General features: G+C 34.6%; 1 protein-coding gene and 1 pseudogene across 1 annotated transcript in view; both read left to right on the top strand.

Annotated features, from left to right (window-relative positions):
- The window catches only part of GRID2 (glutamate ionotropic receptor delta type subunit 2), a 1,417,443-nt gene that overhangs the window by 923,377 nt on the left and 468,758 nt on the right, over positions 1-25,308 (top strand). Inside the window, exon 8 of the mRNA XM_037020242.2 lies at positions 13,580-13,699. Coding sequence (XP_036876137.2) covers positions 13,580-13,699 — 120 coding nt within the window. The remainder of the gene's footprint in view (positions 1-13,579; positions 13,700-25,308) is intronic.
- Positions 3,686-5,316, top strand: LOC108403834 (DNA replication licensing factor MCM4 pseudogene; annotated as a pseudogene).

Below are 25,308 nucleotides of genomic sequence, written 5' to 3'. Positions count from 1 at the left end.
CTCTTCCTAAATTTCATGTAGGAGGATACAATAAATCATTGTTTGAAGAAATATCTTTAAGAAGAATTTTTTTTTCCTCATATTGTTGTCAATTCAAATACCAGTTCATGTAATGGAGAAATGAAATATTAGAATAAAACAAGGTCAGAAAGTCACATACATAAAGCAGGGAACCCTTATTTACTTATAAGGGAATTTTACACAAGTAAAAAGTTAATTGTTGAAATATTTTAAATTGACTTAGTTATATCATTAGGGTTAGTTAGAGATGCTCAAATTATTTTGATGCCTGTCACAAAGTACAAAAATCTTTTTTTTTTCTTTAAGCTCTACCATCAACTGAAAAAAAACTAAACACTAAACTTTGATGTTTTTTAGTTAGATGAGGAATGATAAAACACTGAATGTGATGATCTTTAACTTATCTTACAGTACAAATATAATTCATGAACAGGTAATATTTTTCAGTATTTGTGAACTATTTGGGATACTCAATGGTATTATTCTACTTCACTGTCAATGAGGTGTTTAGCCTGGCTGTGACCTGCTTTGGCTTAGCTACCTCTTCAATTCCCAGAAGGCAGTTTACATTGGTTAGCACCTCGCAATGGGATAAGCATTCCACTGTTTATTAGCCTCTTAGTCATGTCATCCTTGCTGGCATTTTCTGCTTGTCTCACATAGCTTCTTGGATTTAAAGTGAAATGATTAATAAAGCAAACAAATGCCTCTTGTACCCTTTACACAAAAGAGACAGCCATTTGGAAGTCTGTGTTCTTTATTTTACCCATCCTTTTTCTCTCTGCATGTGTTTGCCTCTCCTGTAATAAAAGAGAAATATCTAGTCAAATGAAATATAAATATATTTAGGAAAGCCATAGTAGAAACTAAAAATTTATCATTAGAAATGTACTAGATGTACCAAAAACAGGGAGTGGAGGAAAGAAATTCTTTGAATGGAGAATAGCCTTTATCTTTCTCTTGATAATGTTTTCTCTTTGTAAAAGAAACACCTTAATGAGAATTTAAGCTTTTATCAACAGAAGTGCTTGAGAATTAAGTGTATTTAATTTATTGTCAGAGAAATATTTTTTAACTGAAAAATGAGTAAGTCAAATCTAAACTCAAGGTGTTGCCAAAATCTCCCAATCTGTCTATGTAGAGAATTGGCAGGTACGAATCCAAGGGAGGTTGTTGAACATGATTCTGATCCTGCCAATTTATTAATTCATGGTTTGGCTAGGATGCAGGCACCTGAATATATTCATTCTTCTGAAGCTTTCTCACAAAGACAGAATAATAGTTTGTGGGGTTGCTTAGGAGATAGCTATTTAATGAAAGCATCAGTAGGAGGGGAAGAGAGACACCATAATATACAGGGTATTTCTGAAGGAGCAATTACAATATGGAAAATATTGTTGTTGGAAAATTTATAATTGAAACAATGATTTAACACAGTAATTATGAAATTGTATTTTGGAGGAATATTTGCCCCTGTAAGCATTCAGATCAGTGGCACTTTTTAAAAGAATATGTCCATTCTATGTATGTAGAGACTAAGTTTGGATGATACGTATCTGCAAATACTCAGTTTCATAATTTTTTTGTCTCACATTTCAAATTGACCTTAAAAAAATGGAGTTAGTTTTTTCCAGTCATATTGCTTTGCCTCATATGAGTGTTTTGGTCAGTCTGTTCAGATGTCAATGATATGATAATATTCCATATACCAAAAGAATTTGAGAGAATATTTACTACTCAACAAAGTCTCCCAGGGAGAGCAGAGCAGACCCAAGCAGGTCCACACTAGCTTGTACCAAGCAAAGGGCCTTTGTAGTGGCTCAAGGGTGGAGCTAGAAAAATTTCCTATTCACTCTGGCTAATGATTTTTCAGGCTTAAATTTCCCACAGGTGTCAAAGAAGAGGTGCAGTTATGGGCTTTCTTAATCAGCCTGTCCAGATGTGGAGCTAACGGGGAAAGGGAGGGCAAAGCTTAAAAAGAAGTCAGCAGCCAAACTTTACAAATGAGGTCAGGCTCTTTATTACAGTGGGAGTATTCTAGTGATGAAGTTCTTAATTATAAGCAACCACTGCATGCCTATATTAAGGGCATGCTGTATACAGTTTACAAAGCCTTTGTGCTGCTGCAAGGAAACAAAGAAGTAAAAGAACAAGTGTCTGTTCCTTAATTAGTTTATACTCTCATTAAATGGAATGAGACAAAAGAATTAAAAAATGATGCAGTTGACATAAGTACTATAAATGTCCAGCAAAGCACAGATGACAGCACTCTTGTGTTGCAGCCTCATAATTTATTTTATGAATTAGTAGAATAAGTGGCTCCATATTTTTCTTCTTTTATCAAAGGTTAAAAGCTGCAAGTTAATTCTCAAATATTTATGTCTCCCAGATATTATCAGCACCCCAAGCTGCTATTATTTATATGTATTTTATGGATTATTTTTGTGAGAATTCTAACTTTTAAAATATGTAGTCTCCCTATCCATGGACATGGTATCTATCCATATAGCCTTCCTTTTTTAGTCTTCAGTAAAGATTTATAGTGTTCTTCATGCATATTTTTCTTGTATTTATTCCTGAAATTTTGTAGGGTTTTGAGTTTGTGTGCCTGTGTATATGTGCATGTGTGTATATACACTATTGTGAATAGGATATATTTCCATTATATTTTCAAACTAGCTAGTGTAGATACATAAGAAAGTTATTGTTGTTTGATATGTTTTGTGACTGACCTGATCAATTTTTGAAACTTAACTCCTGATTCTTACTTATTTCTTTCTCAAATAAACATTGATATCATCTTTAAATAAAATTAATGTTATCACCTAATTCTAACACTTTGTATCCTTTTAAAACTTTTAAAAACTTTTCTTGGGGCTGTCCAGGAACACAGCTTGTCAGGTGCACCCCAAAAACCTTGTGTGCATCAAAGGTGGCCACCTTTCCCTTCTCTGAGTGAGGATGCCAGGTCATCTAATCTTAGAGACATAGAGTTGAGGATTCTACCTCTACAGGAAAGGTGTAGCCCTTGTCAACCTGGCCTGGAGCTGACCTGGAGAATCCCGCTGTGTAGGACGCATTATTTTCCAGTTCTTCTCCAGTGCGTTCTATAGCTATCCCTCTTGATTTTGATTCAGCGTTGACATATGGCACTCCCATATGGCTCTTGAGTAGATGGAACCCCAAGCAGTGATGTTAGGAGCACACCCATGAGGCAGAGGCCTGACCTGGGGTCTACATAGATGAATGTATAGGTGAACTTGCATTATGGACCAGCAACAGAGGATATTGGGCCAGTGAGCAGTCTCTAGGCCAACACCTGTGATTTCAGGAATAGATATAAATGTTGTAACACATAAAGGAAATTTTCAGAGAATTCTTCAGCATTTTATTGAGCCTCTGGCTAAAGAAGAAAATTTTGCCATAGATCTCTGATTGCTGAATCTCTGTTCATGAAACTAATTGGGAAGATTACTGTTATCAGGAAGCTATTTTAAAATGTAACCTGTGAACACATAAAGTCATCTGAGAACACATACAGAGAAGAAATCTGTATAGAAAGCTCAACTACTACTCACAGGAAGTTATCCCAACCTTTAACATGGCTGTCAATGAGATCTTCTTTGACAGTTATGCTGACTCAATCCTAGAATGTCAGATTCAAGTAAGACCATTCAATGTGTTAAAGACAAAGGATGTGGGAAGTCTGAACTCAGAAGCATTGACAAGTTCATCACCATCAGTGGCATAGTGATCAGGACACCCAGCTGATTCCAGAGATGCAGAGGACCTTTTTCCAGAGGCAGGTGTGCACACACACTGCCCTGGTGGAAATGACAGTGACCGAATCTCAGCCTATGTGTGAGTGCTGCCATACCATCCACAGTATGGTGCTGACCCACAGCCACTTCATGTTCTACGACAAGCAGATGATCAAACCAAAAGAGTTTCCAAAAAATATCTGCAGGGAAGATACCTCACACTGCCATCCTTCCTGCTTACAATGATCTTGTTGAAAAGGTTCAACACAGCGACAGAGTGAACACTTCAGGCATCTATTGAGCTATTCCTATTGACTCAACCCAAGAGTGAATAATGTGAACTTGGTCTACAAAACCCACACTGATGTCATTCATTATCAGAGAATGGATGCAAAATGTCTGCATGAAGAAACAGATCAGAAACTTTTTTCAGAGAAACATGTAGAATTATTTAAGGAACTTTCCAGAAAACCAGACGTTTATGACTACTTGCTTCAGCCTCAGCTCCAAGCATGTAAGGAAATGAAGATTTAAAAAGGGGAATCTTGTTTCAGTTCTTCTTCAGAACAAAGAAGGATTTTAGTCACACAGAAAGGGGCAGACTTCATACTGAGAATAGCATCCTGCTGTGTGGTGATCCTGGGACCAGCCTGTCCCAGCTGCTACAGTATGTGCACATCTAGTCCTGTGGGACCAGTACACATTTGGGAAGGGCTCCAGTGCAGTCAACCTCACAGCATGTAAAGTGAAAGATTGAGATGGGGCAGCTGCAGACCCCATCACTCATTTTCCTGAGTGACAATAGCATCTGCTGTATTGATAAGTTTGAGAAGAAGAATGAAAGTGCAAGATCAGTATTGCACAAAGTCATGGAGCAGTTGGCTCTCTTCATTGCAAAGGCTAAGATTTTTTTGTCAGTTCAATCCACACAACCATATATTGGTACCAATAAAATGTACTGAGTCTCAATGGAATCCTAGAAAAACTACTATTAAAAATATCCAGCTACCTCACATGTTATTACCGAGGTTTGATGTGGTCTTCCTTATGCTGGACTTCAGGATGAAACCAGTGGCAGGCATCTGGCTCACGACTTGCAGCCATGCTCCCCATCACGGCTTATGTAGATGAGAGGAAGATCAGTAGTAGTTGAAGAATGGTTTCTGCATACTCTTGACAGCTGGAATCATGAATTCAATTAGCAGAAGCCTGGACCAAAGAGTGATTTCAAACAAAGTTGAAGCAACTGGTGTTGAAGAGTCCTAGCACTTCCATCGAGAGGCCCTATAGTAGTCTGCTACTGACCTCCAGACTGGCATTGTGGACATAGATATTCTTAACTACAGGAATGGGTGCTACCTCTTCTAAATGGAAAAAAGAGTTAGCTGAGGAAGTGAAGAAACTTACTTTACCCAGGGACAAAACACCAGCTCTGAAGTACCCACAACTTCTTGAAATATTTGGGGACACTGACATAGCAATTATCAAAGATATGTGTGAAGTACTGCTTACCTTGGCCAATGACAACTTTTGACAGTGGTGGGAAAACTGCTCACTTGCTCTGAAGCTTTTGTGAGCAGTATTCCACTTGTCTTGAGCGCTGCACTCACTTGTCTGTATGTTCAGCATATGGGTCAATCAGCTGCCACTGCTGCCATCAGCAAAAGTAGAAAAATCGTTTTAACAGTAGGAAAACAAGTAAAAAACAATCATTATTTAGCTTCAGAAAATGTTTCTTATCTAGGTTCAGTTTTCGTAGTAAAGTGTGTGTTTTCATCTTTTTTCACATTTTAGGTAAGAATACTTTGCCAACTCATAGCCTATACAGTAGAGATTAGAGTGCCTTTTTTTTTAGCACAAGGGCTTTTAATCTGTACGTATATACAGACAGCAGGATGTTGTCTTTTTTGGAGATGTTACTCTGGGTCTTGGTTTTTGTGTTAGACTTTCTAATACCAATCATCCATATGCTTGATATTTTTGTAATACAAGGTAAGACTTAGGCAGACTTTTTCTCTGTTACAGCACTAAATGAAATTCCTTCAAGAGGCTTGTTCTGGCTACTGTGAGATCAGAGAGGAGCACTTAGAAATGATTAGGTTTCAGGCTAACTTCTGCCACTTTATCCTAATATGTAAAACTTGTGCCTAAATAAATGAGACAATTTTTAAAATGCTAAAATAAAACTTTTTTGGCTGACTGCTTTACTTCCACTTCCGAACTTGTGTCATTTTGGTGATAAGTAGCATCTTGACTGAATAAAAATGCCACAAGTGTTTTGCTATTAAGTATATCAAGCATTTGATTTGAAAAGAGATTTTTTTTTTAGTTGTTTAAAGAATATATCCTTCTATTTTTATTCTATATTTTTTGGACTTAATTTTTTTTTAATTTATCAGTAACTCATACTTTTTTAGAGTAGCAAGGTGAATAAAGTCAATCTAACTTAATTTCCCCAATTTTAAGGTGGAGAAAACTGAGTCTCAGAAAAATTAAATGACTTAGCAAGGGTTGGTTCCATAGCAGATTAGCTTTAAATGCCAAGTTTCTGGCTCCCAATCCTGTGTTCCATGTACTAGACCATTTACCCTTTTTATTATTAATATCAGTAGTTTTTATTCACTACTGTCAAAATCAGTGCCTAAAAATACACATATACAGAAATCAAGGGTATAAGTACCCTGTGTTAATATTATATAAACAATATCTTAGTTTTAATGTAGCTTTTTCAAGTGCCTTGAAGTTGGAGTGTACATTGATGACTTGGTAAGGGGACCATTTCAAAGTAATAGACTGCATTTTTAAAAGCTTTAAAACAATTCTTAAAAATGTTTATTTGCAAACATATGCATTGTTTAGTTTATTATAAGAAGTCACATTTAATTGCAGTATATATTTTGGTAAGGAGTTTTCATATTACATAATGTATTGATGGTACATACCCTAGAGCAAGCTTTCAAACCTCTCAGCTAAATAAGCAAAATAAATAAAAGCTGAACTGTCCTGGAAGAGAGGGAGAGAGAATCTCCATAGATAGACACCCACCACAATAGGCTCTCAGAACCATAATTTGAAAACCATTTCCCAGGAACATTTAGAAATCAGTTTACTCCAGGCAGATCTACTGTCTTTCTTACAAATGGTGGAGTAGTATCACACCTATGTAAAATGGGAAGCCTATTTTTATTTACAGACTTGTTCTATGATTTATGACATTTATTTTGTAAATTTTCTTACTGTATTGATATTGAAATGGTTTCCAAGAGTACACTTTGTTCATTCATGTATTCATCACTCTCCTAGCATATATTTATCAAATGCCAATACTGTGGAACGTAGTATTCAAACTCTTGTATGGGATTACCAGAAAAGAAATTTAAAGCCAGTAGTGAATATTGACTACATATCCATAAAACTATATTCCAAGGTCAGAGACAACAAAAGGCCCCAAACTTGGTAAACACAGATTCCTGCGGCATCTTAGAAAAGAGTGTTGTGTGCTGTGGTCCAACTCACATGCCCACTGCATGGCCCAGGCCCTCCTCCTGAGGAGGTCATCAGCTGAGCCTCTGTCCAGGAGCCGCCCTGGACGGAAGGGGGCTGCTCCACTCCCTTCATGGAAGAGCACCACCCAGTGACTGGTCACTGGAGAACTAGAAAGGTCTGAGTCCCTTGCCTCCAGCTGGGATGACTCTGAGGAGTTAGAGTGACTGTAGCCTGGCTGTGGGGCCACCTGGGCTGCTGCTGTGCTGGCATCACTGGTTCACCCCCCCTTGCCGTCCCTTCTCTCCCACTTCCTCATAGGTGCTTTTCTCAGGAGCACTTCGAGTAACCTTGCACACAAGCAAATCTCCATTTCAGAGCTGTTCTCTGGGGAACCTCACCCAAACCAGAGAAAATACATTAGAAAAATTTGCATAGAACTGATAGCATCTTAGTGGAAATTTGAAAATTAACAAGTTTGAGATATGTAAAGCTGTGGAAAAGAGGATATTTCAGGTCACCGGAGCACTCTAGCTGACATATTTATTGAAATAAATCATGTGGACAAAGATTGATTAAATAACCAAAGTGCACAAAACACATGAAGAAAATAGTTTAGACAACAAATAGATTGAGGAAAGGAATTTATTTTGTAGGTTAATGAAAGACCCTAAAGAATTTTTTGAGCATGGGTATGCCAAACCCATAGATAAGTTTTAGGAAGAACACATTCACATTTTTTGTTTAATAATAAATTACTAAAATAAAATTACACTAAAAATATGTGATTACATACAAAAGTGCTGACTTTTGTATGTAATTACCCAAGTAAACCAGTCAAGATTTGATAGGTCCTTACATCAAATACTTCTGCATTGGCTCATTAGATTAACTTCTGCTAAATTCTTTGTCGTAATTATTTTCAATACCAAGTGTGGGAAAATAGAACATATCAACATTTGTAGCATTATCTCAATTTTTTAATACCAGTACATTTTCTCATACTCATATGTGTTGATACATGTTGCTATCTAAAAAAGTATTATTGAAATGGCAAAAATATTTAAGTTATGCTAATTCTTATATGGTAATATATTTATTCAACAAATATTTATGAATACTACCATATGCTGTACTGTGAGATCACAGAAAAAGGAAGGAAAATAGAATTATCAAAAATAGTTACAGGTGTGTGATCAGTTCTACAAAAGGGAAAACACCAACTGTTGCAGAAATATGTGACTGGAGGACCTACTTAGGCACATGAATGACAGATAAATGGGAACGTTTAAGATGAGTAGGCATTAGCCAGGAAAAGATAGGGAAGAGTATTCCAGGAATAGGGAAGGAAGATTGTTTTATGCAAGGGCAGTAGATATTAGCAGGCATGGAAGAAAGAAAGCTTGGTACTCTTAAAACTGTGGTAGAGACAGAATACGGACATGGTTCCTCACTAACTGAACGAGGTAGGCAGGGGAAAGATCATGAAGGGTTTTGTAAACCATTATTAAAGTTCCCGAACTTTATTCGAGTATTAAGGGCAAACCACTGAGGTATTTTAAACAAGGGGATGACAAAAGCAGATTATTCAGTGGCTGCCAGGTGGGGAGTCCCTTCTGCATCTGCAGTTGGACCAAGACAGACTGCATGAGACAACACCAGCTAAGAGCCCCCTGCTTCAGAAGTGGTGTTGCTCATGGGAATGGAGGAAGTAGATATCTTGGAGAGATGTTTTAATGATTGAATTGACATTGGTGATTTTACATAAATGTATGGAGAAGAAGAAGAAATGGTAATCCAGAAATCTGACTTGCACAGAAACAACTCTAATAAAGTTAGAGGGTTTGCACTGTTGTTTTGTAAAATTTTTATACTTACAGGAATGGAAACATATTACTTTGCTTTTTGTGTCAAGTACCATGTACCATTTAGAATTACAAACCTGAAGGACAGAGACAGATTAAGAAAACATAATCTGATTTACCAGAAGCAGTACTGACTTGAAATATAAAATAACCTTTTCACAAAAATGTGTGAAGGTAAGCTTTTTGCCACCAGAGCTTTTAAAAATGGTCTATACCCTTGGAATAGTCCATTTGTGGACTCATCAGTGTATACTCTAAGTTCAAGGCATTTGAATCATAAATTGTGTATAATGGTGTACACTATAATTCAATTCTACATACTTTTTTGGAGCAATCTACTATGATATGCATATGTTTTTTGGGCATATGGTTTACTTAATCTAGAGGGAAAAGTATGAGGCATGTGGTGGAGATCTCAGTCTAGATTCCTCAAATAACTACTTGTCTAGGGCCCCAGTTTCTTCTTCTCTAAGATGTGATATCATGATCAAAATGCTAGTAACATCTGTCTACCTCTCAGTGTGCTGCAAGTCACTTTTAGGAATGAATATTTCAGTGTATCTGTACATATGTAAATGTGTATGTATGTATCTACAGCTATATACACATACAAATGTAATACAGCAACTCAGGATTTCTACAACTTTTCATACAAACTGAGTTGTTTTGTTTTTATTCTATTTATCTTTTTGCATCTTGTATTGTAGTATTTATCTACCCATTATATGTTTTTTTCTGAGGAAAAAAATGTGTTTTCTTTCTGTCATGGATTTTTCTCTCTGAAATGAACTCCTGGGGCATGCGGGCACCAGCGCGCGCCACCGAGGCTGGCGTCTCCCAAAGTGTTTGCTGCCTTGCTGGGCTCATGTTTTTTTAATAGGGTATCCTTGGGTACCAAGCATGTCTGCAGGTTGCAAGGAACCTAGGAAAATGTATAAAGAAATTAGATGAGTGTTGTAAATATTTAATGTTTCATATGATCCTCCAAAAGTATCTCTAACTTACTTTGCTGCTCAACCATAGGAAAAAGCCCTTCAGCCTCATAAGCGGAATGAAATAAATTCATAGTAAATATTTTTCATCTTTTTTCCAACTTATCCTATCCATAGGAGAACAACAACTTTTGCCTTTTCAGAAAATGTTTATCTAGTGCTAAATTATTCCCAGCCTTTGATTCTCCTCTTTTCATTTTTCTTCTTTTCTGCTTGCTTTATTTGATGCTCACTGGTACTTCCGTATAGAGTGGGTAGAATGAAATCCAAACCAATCCGGCTTGGTATTTTAAAAAGGGTTTACTCTGGCAGCAATGTTTACTGTCAATTTAAAGGACATTTATAAATTATCTGTATGTGCTATTCATACTATCAATGTCCTGTTAGCTTATTTTGTTTGGAATCTGCTGCATCACCAAGAGATAAAAAACCCAACTGTGCATGTACAAAGATAATAACTGCTCATTACCACCTTGCCAGCTCACATTTTTATCCAAGCTCTGTTTTCAACATTAATCTGAGGATGGATGGGGGGAAAAAAAGCTCAAAAGCATGGGAATATTCTCAGGCAATCAAAAATCAGAGAGGTTAAATCTGGGTCAGATAACAAGGGGCTTCAGTTAAAGGGTTTATATGCTTGAAATTGTGATCTCTAAAGCATCCCTTATATCTTCATGAGGGAAGGTTTTATTGATTACACATGCCAACAGCTCATTAAGAATATAACATAAAGAAGATAGACTACAAAGTCAAAAAGATGAATGAGATAGAGACCCACCCTGGTACGCTAAGTACAGGTCTCCTGATTTATGTGGTTTTTTTTGTACCTGTGCAGTGACAGAGGACTAAATTGCTCAGTACCAGATACAAGCTAAGGATGAAGACCTTGGCCCAGAGTGGCCATGAGAGTATTGATTGTGAATAATAATATTATAGTGCCAGATAGTCTAGTGCTCAAGAGTCCAAAAATTTCAGAAGTATAGCATTTTTGTAATGTAGCATTACATAAACATTATTTGTATATAATATCTTTCCTCTTTAACCTAGAAATAAAGTATTAAGGCAGAAATTTTAATTCTGCTCTAATTAGAAGTTATTATTGAGGTAGATATGTGATTGAGGATGAGAAAAACTTATAAAAAGATTTTGAATAACAATTTGAACTGATGTATAATAACATAAGCTATATTTGTCAGACAAACACCTAAATAATTGCCTTTTGGAGATATTAGTGATAAGATTTGATGTACTTCCTGTGATCTTTAAAATCTTAAGTGATCATTGGATTCTTTGAGATATCAGTACTTAGTGAGCCTACAGGGTCAAATTGACTTGCAAGAATAAGGTAATTTACCAGTGTCAAAGGTATGGCCAATCAAGAGGCAAAAAGCAGATTATGGGAGTCTATTTGGCTCCCCAAGTCCTTTCTTCCCCTGCCAAAGATGCACCTTCTGCTTCCAAGGAAGGTTTTACAAGTTTACCTTGTGCAACAGAGAACACTTACATTATGAAATATCTCCATTTTTACTCTAGAAAGTGTAAAGCTTCAGGACATTTCCAGGGAGCTATAAACCATTAATCCTGGGATCCTGAGTTTATTTACTACAAAAACTCTTTAGCCTGGGACATCCTGCTATGGACTCTTATAGATAAGGACTCTTCTTTCTACTAAATATCACTAGTCTCTTTAGCTGGGGTTCCAATTGACAAGGACATTGGATTCACTTACCTCCCTTTATTTTTCTCCCCTTAGGCTGCTCCCCAACCTGCTCACCACACACACACATACACACCAATAAGAGGAATGAATAGATCCTAGACTAGCTGCTTTTAACTCTTTCTCCCCAAATACTAATCAATGAAATGTAATTGAGTCAAAATTTGCAAAAATATTTTTCAAAGCCATATAAATAATCAAGCATATAATGAAATTTTGCAACCCCAATAAACTTAAGTTGAAAAAGACCAGGAGCATGCCTACCAATTTCTGGCATAACTAGAAAGTCTCCAAAATTAAAGAATGAAGTAATCATTAACAGTGGTGATGGTGATGATAGTAATGGAGCTTTCACCATTTGTCAAGTGCTCGTCTGTATTCTTTACATGCATGGTGAGACTCATGATAATATTCTGAGGCAGGTACTATTATTTTTGCCATTTAACAGATGTAGAAATAGGGCATAGAAAGATTAGCTAACTTAGCCAGATTTATACAGCTAGTAGACCTACTGTCATTGGTCAAATCCAGGAAATCTGACTCCGAAATCCATGCTATTGACTGCTAAATCACATATAAGAAGAGCACAGACATGTCAATTCCAACATATTTTATTAATAAAACTGAAAAATAAAAGAGAACCTGGCTTATTAGGAAATACTAGTATAGGATCAGTTTTGTTGATTATTCTGTTGAAAAAAGTGAAATAGATTAAATATTGAAATTCATGATTAAGCAATAGTTTTATTGAATGCCTGTTATGAACTTAGTGTCATGCAATGAGGTACAAGACACAGATGGAGGAGATAATACCTGCCAAAAAAGACTAAGAAGTTGAGTTAGAGGTACCGACATCATAAAGGTAAAAATTGGAGTAACATACAAAGTGAGATAATTTTTGCAAATAAATGAGATTATCATGCCAAAATTCTAAATTAGAAGTAATTTAGTACAGAAGTGACTCAGAATATGATTTTCATTTGTAAAATCCTAAATAATGGGAAGGTTGATAAACTAAACTGAGACAAGAACAGTAAACAAGAAGGAGAGAAGTATGACCTACATTACCATCTGTTGGGGAAATGAACATCTGTCATGTTGAATGAAAGATGAAGCTTCAAAATTCCCAATGAATCTCAAAAGCCAGATATACTATTTAAGAGCAAAAACAGATTTCAAGACTAGTTTAACTTTCCCTTTTTTTTTTTTCCAGTTTGGAAAAGATATTTAAAGATGAAGGAAAAATAAACCTCCAATAAGTTAGGAACCATGACTTCTGAGATTCCCAGATACAATCTTAGATTAAAGTTAGAATAGAATTGTTGTAGAGAAAAGATATCATCAAGACTTGTCTCCAGAGTAGATTTTAAGCTCTCCTAAAACATCTTGTTTTCTGACTACTGGATCCATGCCTGTCGCAAGGTATGGTGCCAAAAATCCTAGCCTGGAATTTAGACTCAGCTGTAACATGGTGTGATTTTGAGTAACCTTTTGACTCTTTGGGTCTGAATTTCCTTGTCTATAAAGTGGATGAGACTGGATTAACTGATTTGCTTTCAATCATGCTGCTATTTATGCTGTTCACCTTTTAAAAATAGCCTGTTAATAATTGCATGCTTGAAATAATATTTATTGTATAGATGCAAATAGTGTTCCTAGAACTTCCTATTATTATTATTATTATTGTTATTTTTAATTTTTCTTCTAAAATCTTACATCAGTATCTTTTCTGTCCTTTAGGGTGGAATTAGTGGGTTGACTGGTGAGCTAGAATTTGGAGAAAATGGGGGCAATCCCAATGTCCACTTTGAAATTCTTGGAACTAACTACGGAGAAGAGCTTGGCCGAGGTATTCGCAAGGTAAGACCAGACACACTGATAAATATGCTTCTTTCTTGTAGTGGCTCTGGTTTTGTTTGGTTATTCTCCATGCAGTATGATCACAATATACACAAATTGAAGTCCATATTGTAGCTTGAAAGAGAAGTGGAGATGGGGAATTAGGCTTTTAAATGATTCCAAGTACTTACCAGATGTATTAAACAGTAAATTCTATTTATGCCTTGAATAATTTAAAGGAAAAAATATGTAATAGGATGGTTGCCTAGGGAACCAGCATCATTTTTCATTCATTATAATAATAATTTTTGTAGAGTAGTGAATTTAATATTTATATAATGCACAGCTGCTTGGTTTTTTAACACACAAAATCAGAATAAGAACTTTAATAAATTTCATATTGTAAGAGGGACTACTATAAAATGTGATATTACAGTATTTCAACTTCTGTATGTGCCATGTGAAAGTTTGCAGGAAATGAGCTCTTGTTATGTACTACAGATCACATGTAAGAAGAAGCCGAGTGCCAATAAAGGTTGTTTCATGAAATACTGAGACAATAACTTTCTCAAGGAGAAATATAAAAGCCCCTGGAGAAATGACTTCTCCATAGTTTGGATTTGCCATTTTGACATATTTTTGGTAGGGAAAAAAACCAAGGTAATTGAGTGTACATCCAGAGCTCATAACTGTAAATTTCTAACTACATAAAGTTGGCTGCATTGAGAATCAGGTTTTTCAGTAGGTGGTTCTTTCCAGTGCTGAGATGCAGGATTCAGGAAACCTTAGACAAAATGAAGTTAGGAGTTTTTCTAATTGGCAGTAGAAACCTATTGTTAAATTTACGTTAGAGGAATTCAAAGTATCTAAATGCAATGTAGTATTGTTTTATAGTGAAACATAACAAACATATGGAAAACTGCATAAAACACAAGCATAATTTAGCGAATTATGTTAAAGGAAACAACCATACTATGGTCAAGAAATAGAACGTATCAAGTATCCTGAGCACTCCCATATACTTCTCCTTGATTACATCCCTGGCCTCCCTTCTCTGTAGTATAACCATTAAATCTTAATTTTATGACTCCTTTCCTTACATTTTAAATATAGTTTTATTACCTGTGTATGCATCCTTAAATAATATAATTGAGTTTTGTCTATAGTTCAATTCATGAATGGACTCAATATTTTATGTTCCTTTTTCTTGTTTCTCAGATTCAATATTCTGTTTATATTATTCTTTTTTTACCTACAGTTGTACTTTATTCATTTACATTGCTGTATCATTTTCTATTGTGTGACTGTCACAATCTACTGTGGTCTGTTTCCATTTTTAGATAATTATGAGCAATGCTGAATATTATTGTATATATGTCTTGGATATTTATATTTACTCTTGTACATCTGCATGTATTTCTGTAGGTTTTGTTTTCAGGAGTGCAATAGTTGCAAACAAGGAAGCATATCTTGAACTTTACTAAATAGCCTCAAACCCATTTTCATAGAAATATACAATTTATATACCACCAGCAATGCAACGAGTTCTCGCTGCTGATTGTTCTCACCAAATTTTGGTTGGTCAGAATTTTAAATTATTGGGTATATAATGATATATGAAGATGGTTTCAACTTCCATTTCCCTGATTATAAAAAGGTTCTGCATCATTTCCCATGTTTTTTGGTTCTTCAGATTTCTTTTTGAGTTAATTGCCCATTAGTCTTCTAGCCATTTTCTAATGGGCTGTCTTTTGTTTTAGAATTGATTATGGGAGTTATGTAAACACTTTGAATACTAGTCTTTGGTATTTAATTATGTTGCATGTAGTTTCCTCTTTATGAATTTTATTTTTATTCTATTCATAGTACCTTTAAATTCAGCAGAATTATGAATTTTCTCCCTTTTGATTATTGCTGTTTAGTCTTACTCAAGAAATCTTTCTCTACTGCCAAGAGTCATAAAGATATAGTGCTCAATTCCATTCCAAAGCCTTTATAGTTTTGCCTTTTAGATTGAAGTATTTTGTATACCTGGAATTTTTTTTTAATATGGCTAAAGAAAAGACTAAGAATTTCATTCTTCAATGTAGTATCTTGTTTATTTGCTTTTATTGAGGTTTAAATATGATAAAATGCATAGATTTTAAGTCTACTGTGGCTTTCAGTGATTGAATTTGCCATTGTGAACACCAGCCAGATTAAGTTACAGAACATTTCCATCATCCAAAGTCCAATCATTCCTGTTTCTACTCTTAACAAGACAGTTTTTCTGGGGCTGGGTGTTCATATAAAGGAGAAATACAGTATATCTTCATTTGTATCATCTTCCTCTCAGTATTTTAAGATATGTCCTTATTTTCATGTGTCACAATGTTTTTGTAATTTTTTGCACTTCTATTACCGAGCGATATTGTATTAATAGGAATATAATATAGTATCCATTAAAGTTCCATTTTCTGTTTGTTGCTGGTATATGAGAATGACATTGATATTCTATATTAATTTTATATCTAGCTTTCTTGCTTAACTCTTTAATTCTAATAACTTACCTGTAGATTTTGGTGAATTATTTACTTATTTTCATATCATCTGTAATTAATGAGTTTATCCCTTCTTTCTAATTTTTATACCTTTTATTTCTTCATGTCTAGTGCACTAACTAGCACTCTAGGACAATATTGAATGAGAATAATAGTTACAGGCATCTTTGAATCATTATCAATTTCAGAAAAAGGTGTCAACAGTATACTACTAAATATAGTATCTTTTTCTTTTTGTTAACTTTGATACATTCCTGGGATAAATCTAATTTATATATAAATATTTATATATATATATTTATATTTATATAATTATGTTTACATTGACAAAAAAATTATCTGATCTTCTATACCTACCTTGAGGCTTCTATTCTGATATTCATGACAAAGTTTACCTGAAATTTTCCTCTTTGTTTTTGTTATATTTTGATACTAAGGTTATGTGATCCTCATAAAATGTGGTAGAGAGAATTCTTCTTCTGTTCTCCATGAGTCATGTAAAATTGGAAGAATATTTTCTTTGTGTGTTTGACAGATCACCTTAATGAAGCCAGCTGGGCCTAGGGTTTTCTTTCTGGGATTTTTTATTTTTACTGATTCTATTTTTCATAATAAATAAAAAATAAAAATTATATTTTCTGATTCTTCTCAACCCAAGAAGTTTTACTTTTTTTGATCTTCCAGATTTTTTTCTATGTTTTGGCATAAAATTGCTCTTCTTAAATATCTGAAACATTTTGGGATCTGAACTTTCATCTCTGAAGTTTTTTTGATAAATAACACTTTTAAATTATTATTATAAAGACCTGTACTTCTAATAATTATTTCTTCCCTAAATAATATCTTGTATTCTATTAATAGAGCTAAACCAACTTCTTTTTTGTTACTATTTCGATGGCATTTATTTTTACTATCCTCTAATTTTCATCTTTTGTGTATCCTTTTATTCCACACATAATTCTTATTAAAAGTATTTAACTAATTATTTGATACCAATTTGACTTTTATGCCTAAAAACTAGAAATTTACTAAAAATTTAGATTTAAGTCTGTCATCTTACATTCTACAATTTGTGCAACCTATTTGTCTTGCCCATTCTAGGTTCCTTTTCTCTCCTTTCTTGCTTTCTTTTGGATTATATATATATATTTAGTTTTCTCTTTCCTCCTCTACTAATTTACAAGTTATATATTATGTATTTACTTATTTAATAGTTCCTCTAGAAATTACAACATGCGTATTTAATTTATCAGCATCTAAACTTAGTATCCTTCTCCTCTCAGACAGCAAACATACTTGGAACATTTTACTTACACGTTCCCAGTGTATCCACGTCTCGGATTACAGGTTTCTATTGTCATGTTTTTAATGTTATCTTTTTTTATTCCAAAAAAAGTATTATCATTATTCCTTTGTGAAGTATTTATTTACATCTACCCACATTATTCTCCTTTCTTTCCTACCTCTGTATCCAGAATTGCTTTTCTTTTGCCTGAAGGACAGCTTTTAAAATTTTCCTTGTTGATGGTTTTCTTGTGGCTAAATTTCTGTTATTGTTTATCTGAACATGTCTTTATTTAATTTTCTTTTTTCAAAATATATTTCCCCTAGACACAGAATTTTAAATTGCTAGTTTTATTCTCTCAGCGTGTTAAGGATTTAATTACACTGGCTCTGGTTTAGTGTTGTCAAAATATGGGGAGAAATCTTTCTTCAATTGTATCTATTTAGTAATAAGAAAGTAGCTACATTTATCCGGAGTCAGATGGAAACAAAATAATTAATATAACAGATTCATAAAATAAGTTTAGTGTAAATAAAATTAAAGATTCAAAAAATGAAAATATTTGTGGTTTTATAGCAGAAAATAATAGTTTTCTTAGGAGTTTTTGATAATTACTTGTCAAATATCAGAAAACTTTTCTGATCTCATTATAATTGGGAAATCAGGATTAGTATAAAATGTTCCCTATTTTGAAAAAGAAAAAAAAAGACTTCCGTACACATTAAGGTATACATACAGATAGGTATACATCCATACATATGTATATATTTGCAGATTGGACTTACACAAATACAAATAAAAGCTCTGTATACAAGTATTACTTAATTCCTTACAAAAACCCTCTTTTCTTTTCCTTTCACTCTACTCCCAGTGATTATTGCAAAGCTTAGGTGTAGTCTTTTTGGACCCAGTTTTCTTCTTTCTTCCAATATCTTTTATGTAAACTATCCCATGTAATATTAATTTTCTGAAGACTTATGATCCTAATACTCTGTTTTATAAAAACACTTGTTCCAATTTGATAATTAAGAATGTATGCACAAAGATGATAATTGCAGTATTCATGTAGTGATAGAAGCTAAGAAACAGTTTCATGAAGTAGATGGGGGTCAGCAATGCAGCAGAAAGCAGTATTATAAAGACTAAAGACAGTCCACTGATTTTAGGAATACAGGATACTTTAGTAACTGAAGGAAGGCAGTAGAGCAAATAGGTTCAGAATGTGGCTGCTAATATCAGACTCTTCAAATTTTTGTGTTACTTAAAACCAAACAACCTTGCACCTGTTACTAAACTCATAGGCAGGTACAACCTGAATAAGTTAGTAACTTGATACATTAGAACTATGCCTGCCTGGTACATGAAAAAATGTTACATTAATTGTCATCTATAAGGGAAATCTCAGCAGAGTGGTAATGCCATATATTTAAATAGCAATAAGTTGACAAGTAAAAAGGTAGGTGGTGAATAGAGGAAGTTAAATACCACATTAACCTGTTTGGCTATGAGAGTGGCCATTAAATGGCTTCATGATATTGAAGGGGAGAACTTCCAGAATGTAAGAGAATTGAGTATGTTTACTCACAGGCTGAGCCAGTAAAGAGGAAGAGAAAGAAGATAAAGGAAAGAAAGGTGATCATTGATAGAAGTTCAGACGAAAGAAAGAGGATTGTATCCAGAATCTGATGGAATGCTTAATCTTAGGCATGGAGGACATTATTTTCTAGAGGGCTGGGAGGGGGAGAAAGTAAGGAAAGAATGGTATGAATGCAAGCAAGTTTTCGTGAGTGTTGTCAAGAAGTTAAGGGAATTGTTAAGAAATATATTATCTTTCCTTGGAGAAGTGGAAGACGAGATTATCTGCTGAGAGAGAAAGTGTAGCAAAAAACATTAGAGATAATGAGGTTGGAGATTTAAAGACAATAAAGTAAGTTTTGAAATAGCTGCTGTGGCAAACAGGAAAGCTAATTAGGGAACATGGAAGAATTGCCAGGCAGAGCTGTTGGCTCATAAGAGGTTAGAGATCAAAATTCATCGTAGCACTAATCTACATGGTTGTGTATTTTTGTCCAACAGCATTCTGTGGATGGAATGAATCTGTATTAAAGTAGAGTTGGAATTCATCAGACTTGTTTTATTTTGTTTTGTTGCTTTTGATGGCAGGACAATGAAGCAATAGGGATAAGGATATTGGCAGGGGAATGGCTGAAGCGACAAAGCATGAAGTCTAACTTGGACAGGTGTGGTAAGGAGGGTGGGAAGAGCCTCACAAACAAGGAGGAGGTACGGCTTGAGAGAATAGAGCCCGCAGTAAATCTCAAGTGCCTGTATATTGATTTGGATTAGTGAGAGATCTTCAGAGCCAGAAAGTGGTAATTAAGGAGACAGACATCTAAATTTATGATTCAAAGGGAAGGTGGGTTCCAGACACTCAAAAGGTCATGGTTGTGAAGTGGCAGAAATGGGCTTCATTTTGCCTTCTCAGATCAATGTGGTTACAAGATCAATGTAGTTGTTCCACTCTGTTCTGATTCAAAATTTGTAATGTGTCACCTATGCCATTCAATTGACAATGAATCATATACTTCAAATTATGTCTACTTTTGCCTTAAAGTAATATTAAAGAATTCCTGTAATTGTTTATGTTTCTATGTTCCAATTCCTAAATTAGATTGAACACTCCAGTAGGTGTTATATGAAAGGGGCCATAAATATTTACTTTACAGTACCTTTTACATTGTAGTCACTGAATTTTTTTTGTATTCTTATTTTAAAATTTCTAAAGCATTCTTAATATTTAAATATATATTTGATTTTATAAGTCAAATGTTTTTCTACCAAACTGCAATTTTAAAAATTACTGAATTTATAAAACTCCAAATCTGGCTCTCAAGTAATTTTAAGAGTATGATGGATTAGTTTGTGAATTGCAGCTCTAATTATAAATGGGACAGTCCCTTCATATGGGCATTAACACATATATAATGTCTTCAAAGAAAAAACATTGCCATGCAAATAATTATAATACAGATTTATGAGCTGTATGTCCAAAACTAAGGTTCTAGTCCCAGTGTCTCCATGGTTTAAAAGGTGTAAATGGCTCTCCAATTGATGAACTGTCAAGGTGTCAGTGTTTACTTTGCTGCCAGCAGCTAAGTGTATACAATGCTTGCAGCCTTACCACCTCACGCAGGGACGGTATCAGCTCTCCTAAACTAAGCAGGGTTGTATCTGTTTAGGATTTGAATATGAGACTGACCAAGTGCCAAATATAGACTAGTCTCAGCTTTCTTGGTATTGTATGAGTGGAGGTTTCATTTTTTTTTTAATTTGGTGAGAATGTGAAAAGGATTATTCACTAATTTTGTTCAAAATGAAGACTCTCCTGCTTTGATACTTTGTATATGTTCTTTTACTTTGATCTAAGCTGGTGTCTCATTCAGTAGGTGGTGTATTCAAGGTGTTAGACACAGTGTATCCTTGAAGATAAATTGGGTGGAACCTCGAAGTGACATTTTGAAATGAAGGTTTTTTATACCATTAAACTCTCTCCAAGAATATAGTTGTTCCTTTTTCTGTTCATCAAACTAAAATTTTTCAAAATGAAAAAACAATTTAAATGATAACATCCTAACCAATATTCTAAAACTAAACTTATTAGAAGAAGACATAAAAACATAAACACTGAGTATTTAATAGGCAGATTTGGGTTTTTTTCTTAGAAGAGGAATTCTACACATTATATTTTTTGTTCATGTGTCTGAAGTTTTCTTTGTTTGGTTTAGTTTTTCCAATACTACTCACTTTTTATTGTGAAAACTAAGTTCCAGCATTAAAATTTAATACTTCAGATTTAATGTCTTTGAACTTTATCACAAACAGGAAAATAAGGCCAGAAAAAATAGATTAAGACTGGTTTTGCAACCAATCTTAATTGCATAGTAATGCTTAGTATCTTCTTAAAATTGTTTTCTCATGTAGGCTGATGAAATAAAATGGTACAACAGAGCTATTGTAGCTCCTAGGTATAATTCTCAGATAGGCTTAGAATCTTTACTCAGGTTCTCCAACATTAAATTCACAAATATAAAACCCACAGCTTTGTGTTCTTGGGAAAACCTAGTGTATTGTTTTTGCAAAGGGTACTATATGTATCTTCATTGGTCTACTGTTAATGAACTATAATATTTTACTGCCTTGTACTTAGAGGAAAGAAAAGCTTTGTCTTCAAATAGCCAATGAATAAATATTGTACTAGCATTCTTCAGTATTGTACTTGTATTCTGATTCTGTAATATCTAAAGTGGTATTTATCTTTTCATATTACCTTGCTTTATGTTTCCTTACACTAGTTTCCACAAATTGAAATTATATGCATGTATACATAATTATACATAGAATTCTCATATAAGTGCATAAAAATTATACATACAATATAATAAACTTATTTATAGTCTGTTTTTCCCATTGCAGTGTAACTCCGTGAACAAGAATGTTCATTTATTTCTTGCTGTATCCCCCAATGCATAGCATTATTGTAGATGCTCATTAAGCATTTAATTAATGAACTAATAAATACATGTGCATATTGACATGAGAAATGGTAAGATTCTTTTTGAATCTGCAACTGTAACAGCAGTAATTTTTTCCTTTATTCAAATGAAAAATAATAAGTATATGCGCATAAATTAATTGCTGACATGCCACGTTAGAAGTGAATGTGTGATTGTGCCTTTCCCAATTTTGTATCCTCAATGCTTAGCGGAGTAGGCCGGCCAGTTACCAAAAATATAATCAATTATTTTAGTGGTTAAGTAAGAGTATGTGTAATTTATTTCCAGGATTCATAGGAATAGGGAAATTGTGGAATAATTATTCCAAGCAAATAGATCAGTTTTTCTAAGCAGAATGGAAGGACCCACAAAGGCAAAGCTCATTAGGAATTATTGTTATTTGTACTTCAAGATCATTTTCTATAGATAATAGATTAAATATGTTGTGAGGGGTTAAGTGTATAGCCTTTGCCATCAAACACATATTTGTTGAAATTCTGACTCTGTCACTGACTGACGGTGTGACTACGAAACCCAGTGAGCCTCAATATCTTTATCAGTAAAATGTTAGCAACAGCTAACTCTTCCAGAAAGGTCAGAGTAACTCTAAACATCACTGGATGTATCTATCATTTTCTCTTCTATGTAATATTAGGAAACAAACTCCCTTTGAAGTAGAAATGATCCAGTCCACAGTATTTTTCAAGAGTGCAGAGTTCCCTTAAAGTTTCCTTTAAGATTGTTGCAAGGATTAAGTGAAATTATGTTTGTAGATTACATAATGAGAGATAATTAAAATAATGTTAATTTGCAAATAGATAATCATCTATGTGATTGATATTCAGGCCAACATAAGAAATGCAATATCTAGGTGTTATTCTGACAAGAAATTGCTTTGTGAGTAGAGGAAAGTAATTTCATTTTAGGTGTGATTGACAGAACATTATATATGACAATCACAGTGACAGCATGAAACATAAACCTTTTTGTTTCACTTAATGTCCTTTCTGACTCTAAAGTTCAACAAGTCTGTTAATCAAGATGTGAGAGCATCTGAAGTTCACTGGGAGGCTAACAGCCCAGAATCTGGTAGCCAACAGACCTGCATAAACCCAGTCTTTATAATTAAGTCCATTATTGGAAAGTCTGCCATGCTTATTTACTGTCATATTTCTAACTATGAATTTGTATCTTGCAAGGTTTATATAAAACAGAGAATCTATAAAATGCTGTGAATTAATAATACGTTGTAAACACAACTTTTTTTTCACCCACTCTCCTTTATATAAAACATACAATCATGATAAATTTAGCTCCATCAGTTTTTGATGTGTCTTCCATAAAATATTTTAATCACAGAGTCATGTGATCATTAGTCTACTACCTTATAAAACCTCCAATCTGAAAGAGTCTCTAAGTTATTGACCTTAGCAGGTTCCTGATAGGTAGGGGGAAGTCTGCACTCTTGAAAATTAAATGCTGTGGATTAGATTATTTCTGCTTCAAAGGTAGCTCATTTACTAATACAACATAGAAGAGAAAATGATACCCCCTCTCCAGTGATGCTTAGTTACTCTGACCTTTCTGGAAGAGTTAGGTGTTGCTTGAATTGAGGTGACTTCTGAGGGGGTCCTACTTCAAGCAAGCAGCATTCGCTTGGATGTAGGATGTAGGAGCTCTCTCCTGGTTGGTGGGATGATACTCACTTCTCCAGTGTTGAGCAAAGATACAAGACAAAGAAAATTCCCATCCACGCTTTGGTGAAAACAGAACCAACGACTTTTCTGGAGGGACTACAAAGTCTGCATTGTTTGCTTGGTGTGGATTACTTGACCATTTTTTGGGAAAAGGGCTTATTTTGAGGAAGGTGCTATGGGCATGCAGACTCTCAGGAAATGTTTAGATACATATTTGCTCATAAAGAGACCCAGAGAGTCTGGTTCAACTCTAGTCTACATGCTGAGGACTGGTTGGATTAACAGTTCATGACCATACCAGACACCGAGGAGGCTAAGTTCAGTTCCCTTCCTACTCTACTGGACAGCACCCAGAGTGGTACAGACTGGAATCTGCCTCACCCCAAACTCCCTGCCCAGCTCCTCTGCCACACACATACACACACACATGAACCTCCAGTCCAGCTCAAATTCAATTATACGGCGTAGTGGTACTTGTCCAGCTCATAACCAGTTTCAACCACAAATGGTGATTAATGTCCAGAACCCACTACTAGAGCAATAATCATTAAAGCAATTTAAATTAAGAATACACAGAATTGAGAAACATTTGCTCATGTATGTACTCCAGTGGTAAGGTCTCATGGGAGTGGCTGAACTTAAAGTGGCAGATGTCAGAAATGTATTTCAAAGAGATCCCAGGAATGGGCAGACAGTGACAGGAAGGGGTTACACAGTGAGTCATTTGTCCTTGTATGTTAGAAATAATTTGTTTTATGGTGACAATCATGGTATGGTAAATTAAGTTTAACCATAATCCCAGGAGCTTGTCATTGCACCTCAGTAGGCTTTCTCTCACCTCTGAATTTCTCTACATTGTCTTGAAATATTTGATTGTATATCTCTCTTACTCTCCCAGGCCTTTCTTGACTCCTGAAGATTACAAATTCTCCTTCAGCAGGAATTGGGTTTTATACATAGATAGGGATGATTATAAAATCTTAAATAGTCTGGGCACATAATCTGACCAGATTTTCTCATTGTGGACCCTTCATTTAAACAATTAACATTATGTTCATATCAGTGATCAATAACTGAAATTGCAATCATGGCTTTTGGTGGCTGTTGATTGCATTGCCTGGTTCCTATCTCCTTTCGTTCCCCCAGTAAGTTTATTTTCCTTCATGACCAGAACACCTGATAAATTAGAGTCAGTTAGGTACCATCAAGATCTAGCTCTAATTAAACTGCTCTATAGTAACTGGAAAATGAAAGGACTGATATTTGTTCCTTTTTTTTTTAATCGAGACTATGTAATTAAGAAAAACTTTCCTGAGACTTTGGGATGGCTTAGATGTGTAAACCAGAGCCCTTTTAAAAGTCTCTGCTGATAATTTATATATTGTTCCTCCAAGGTTTCTTTTTTTACAAAAAGGTGGTATGTTGCAAAAAACAAATAATGCAGTTTGTTGCATTTCCAAAGAGTAGAAAGAACTGATTTGTAAGCTAAACGCAATATACGGACTGTGTTAAAGAGAAATTTGCTCTTTGGCAACTGATCGTCATCCCTAACAGC

The sequence above is a fragment of the Manis javanica genome, chromosome 5 (genome assembly GCF_040802235.1).
Source record: "Manis javanica isolate MJ-LG chromosome 5, MJ_LKY, whole genome shotgun sequence".
NCBI lineage: Eukaryota > Metazoa > Chordata > Mammalia > Pholidota > Manidae > Manis > Manis javanica.
The sequence above is the reverse complement of the archived record's forward strand: the minus strand, read 5'-3'. Positions and strand labels throughout refer to the sequence as shown.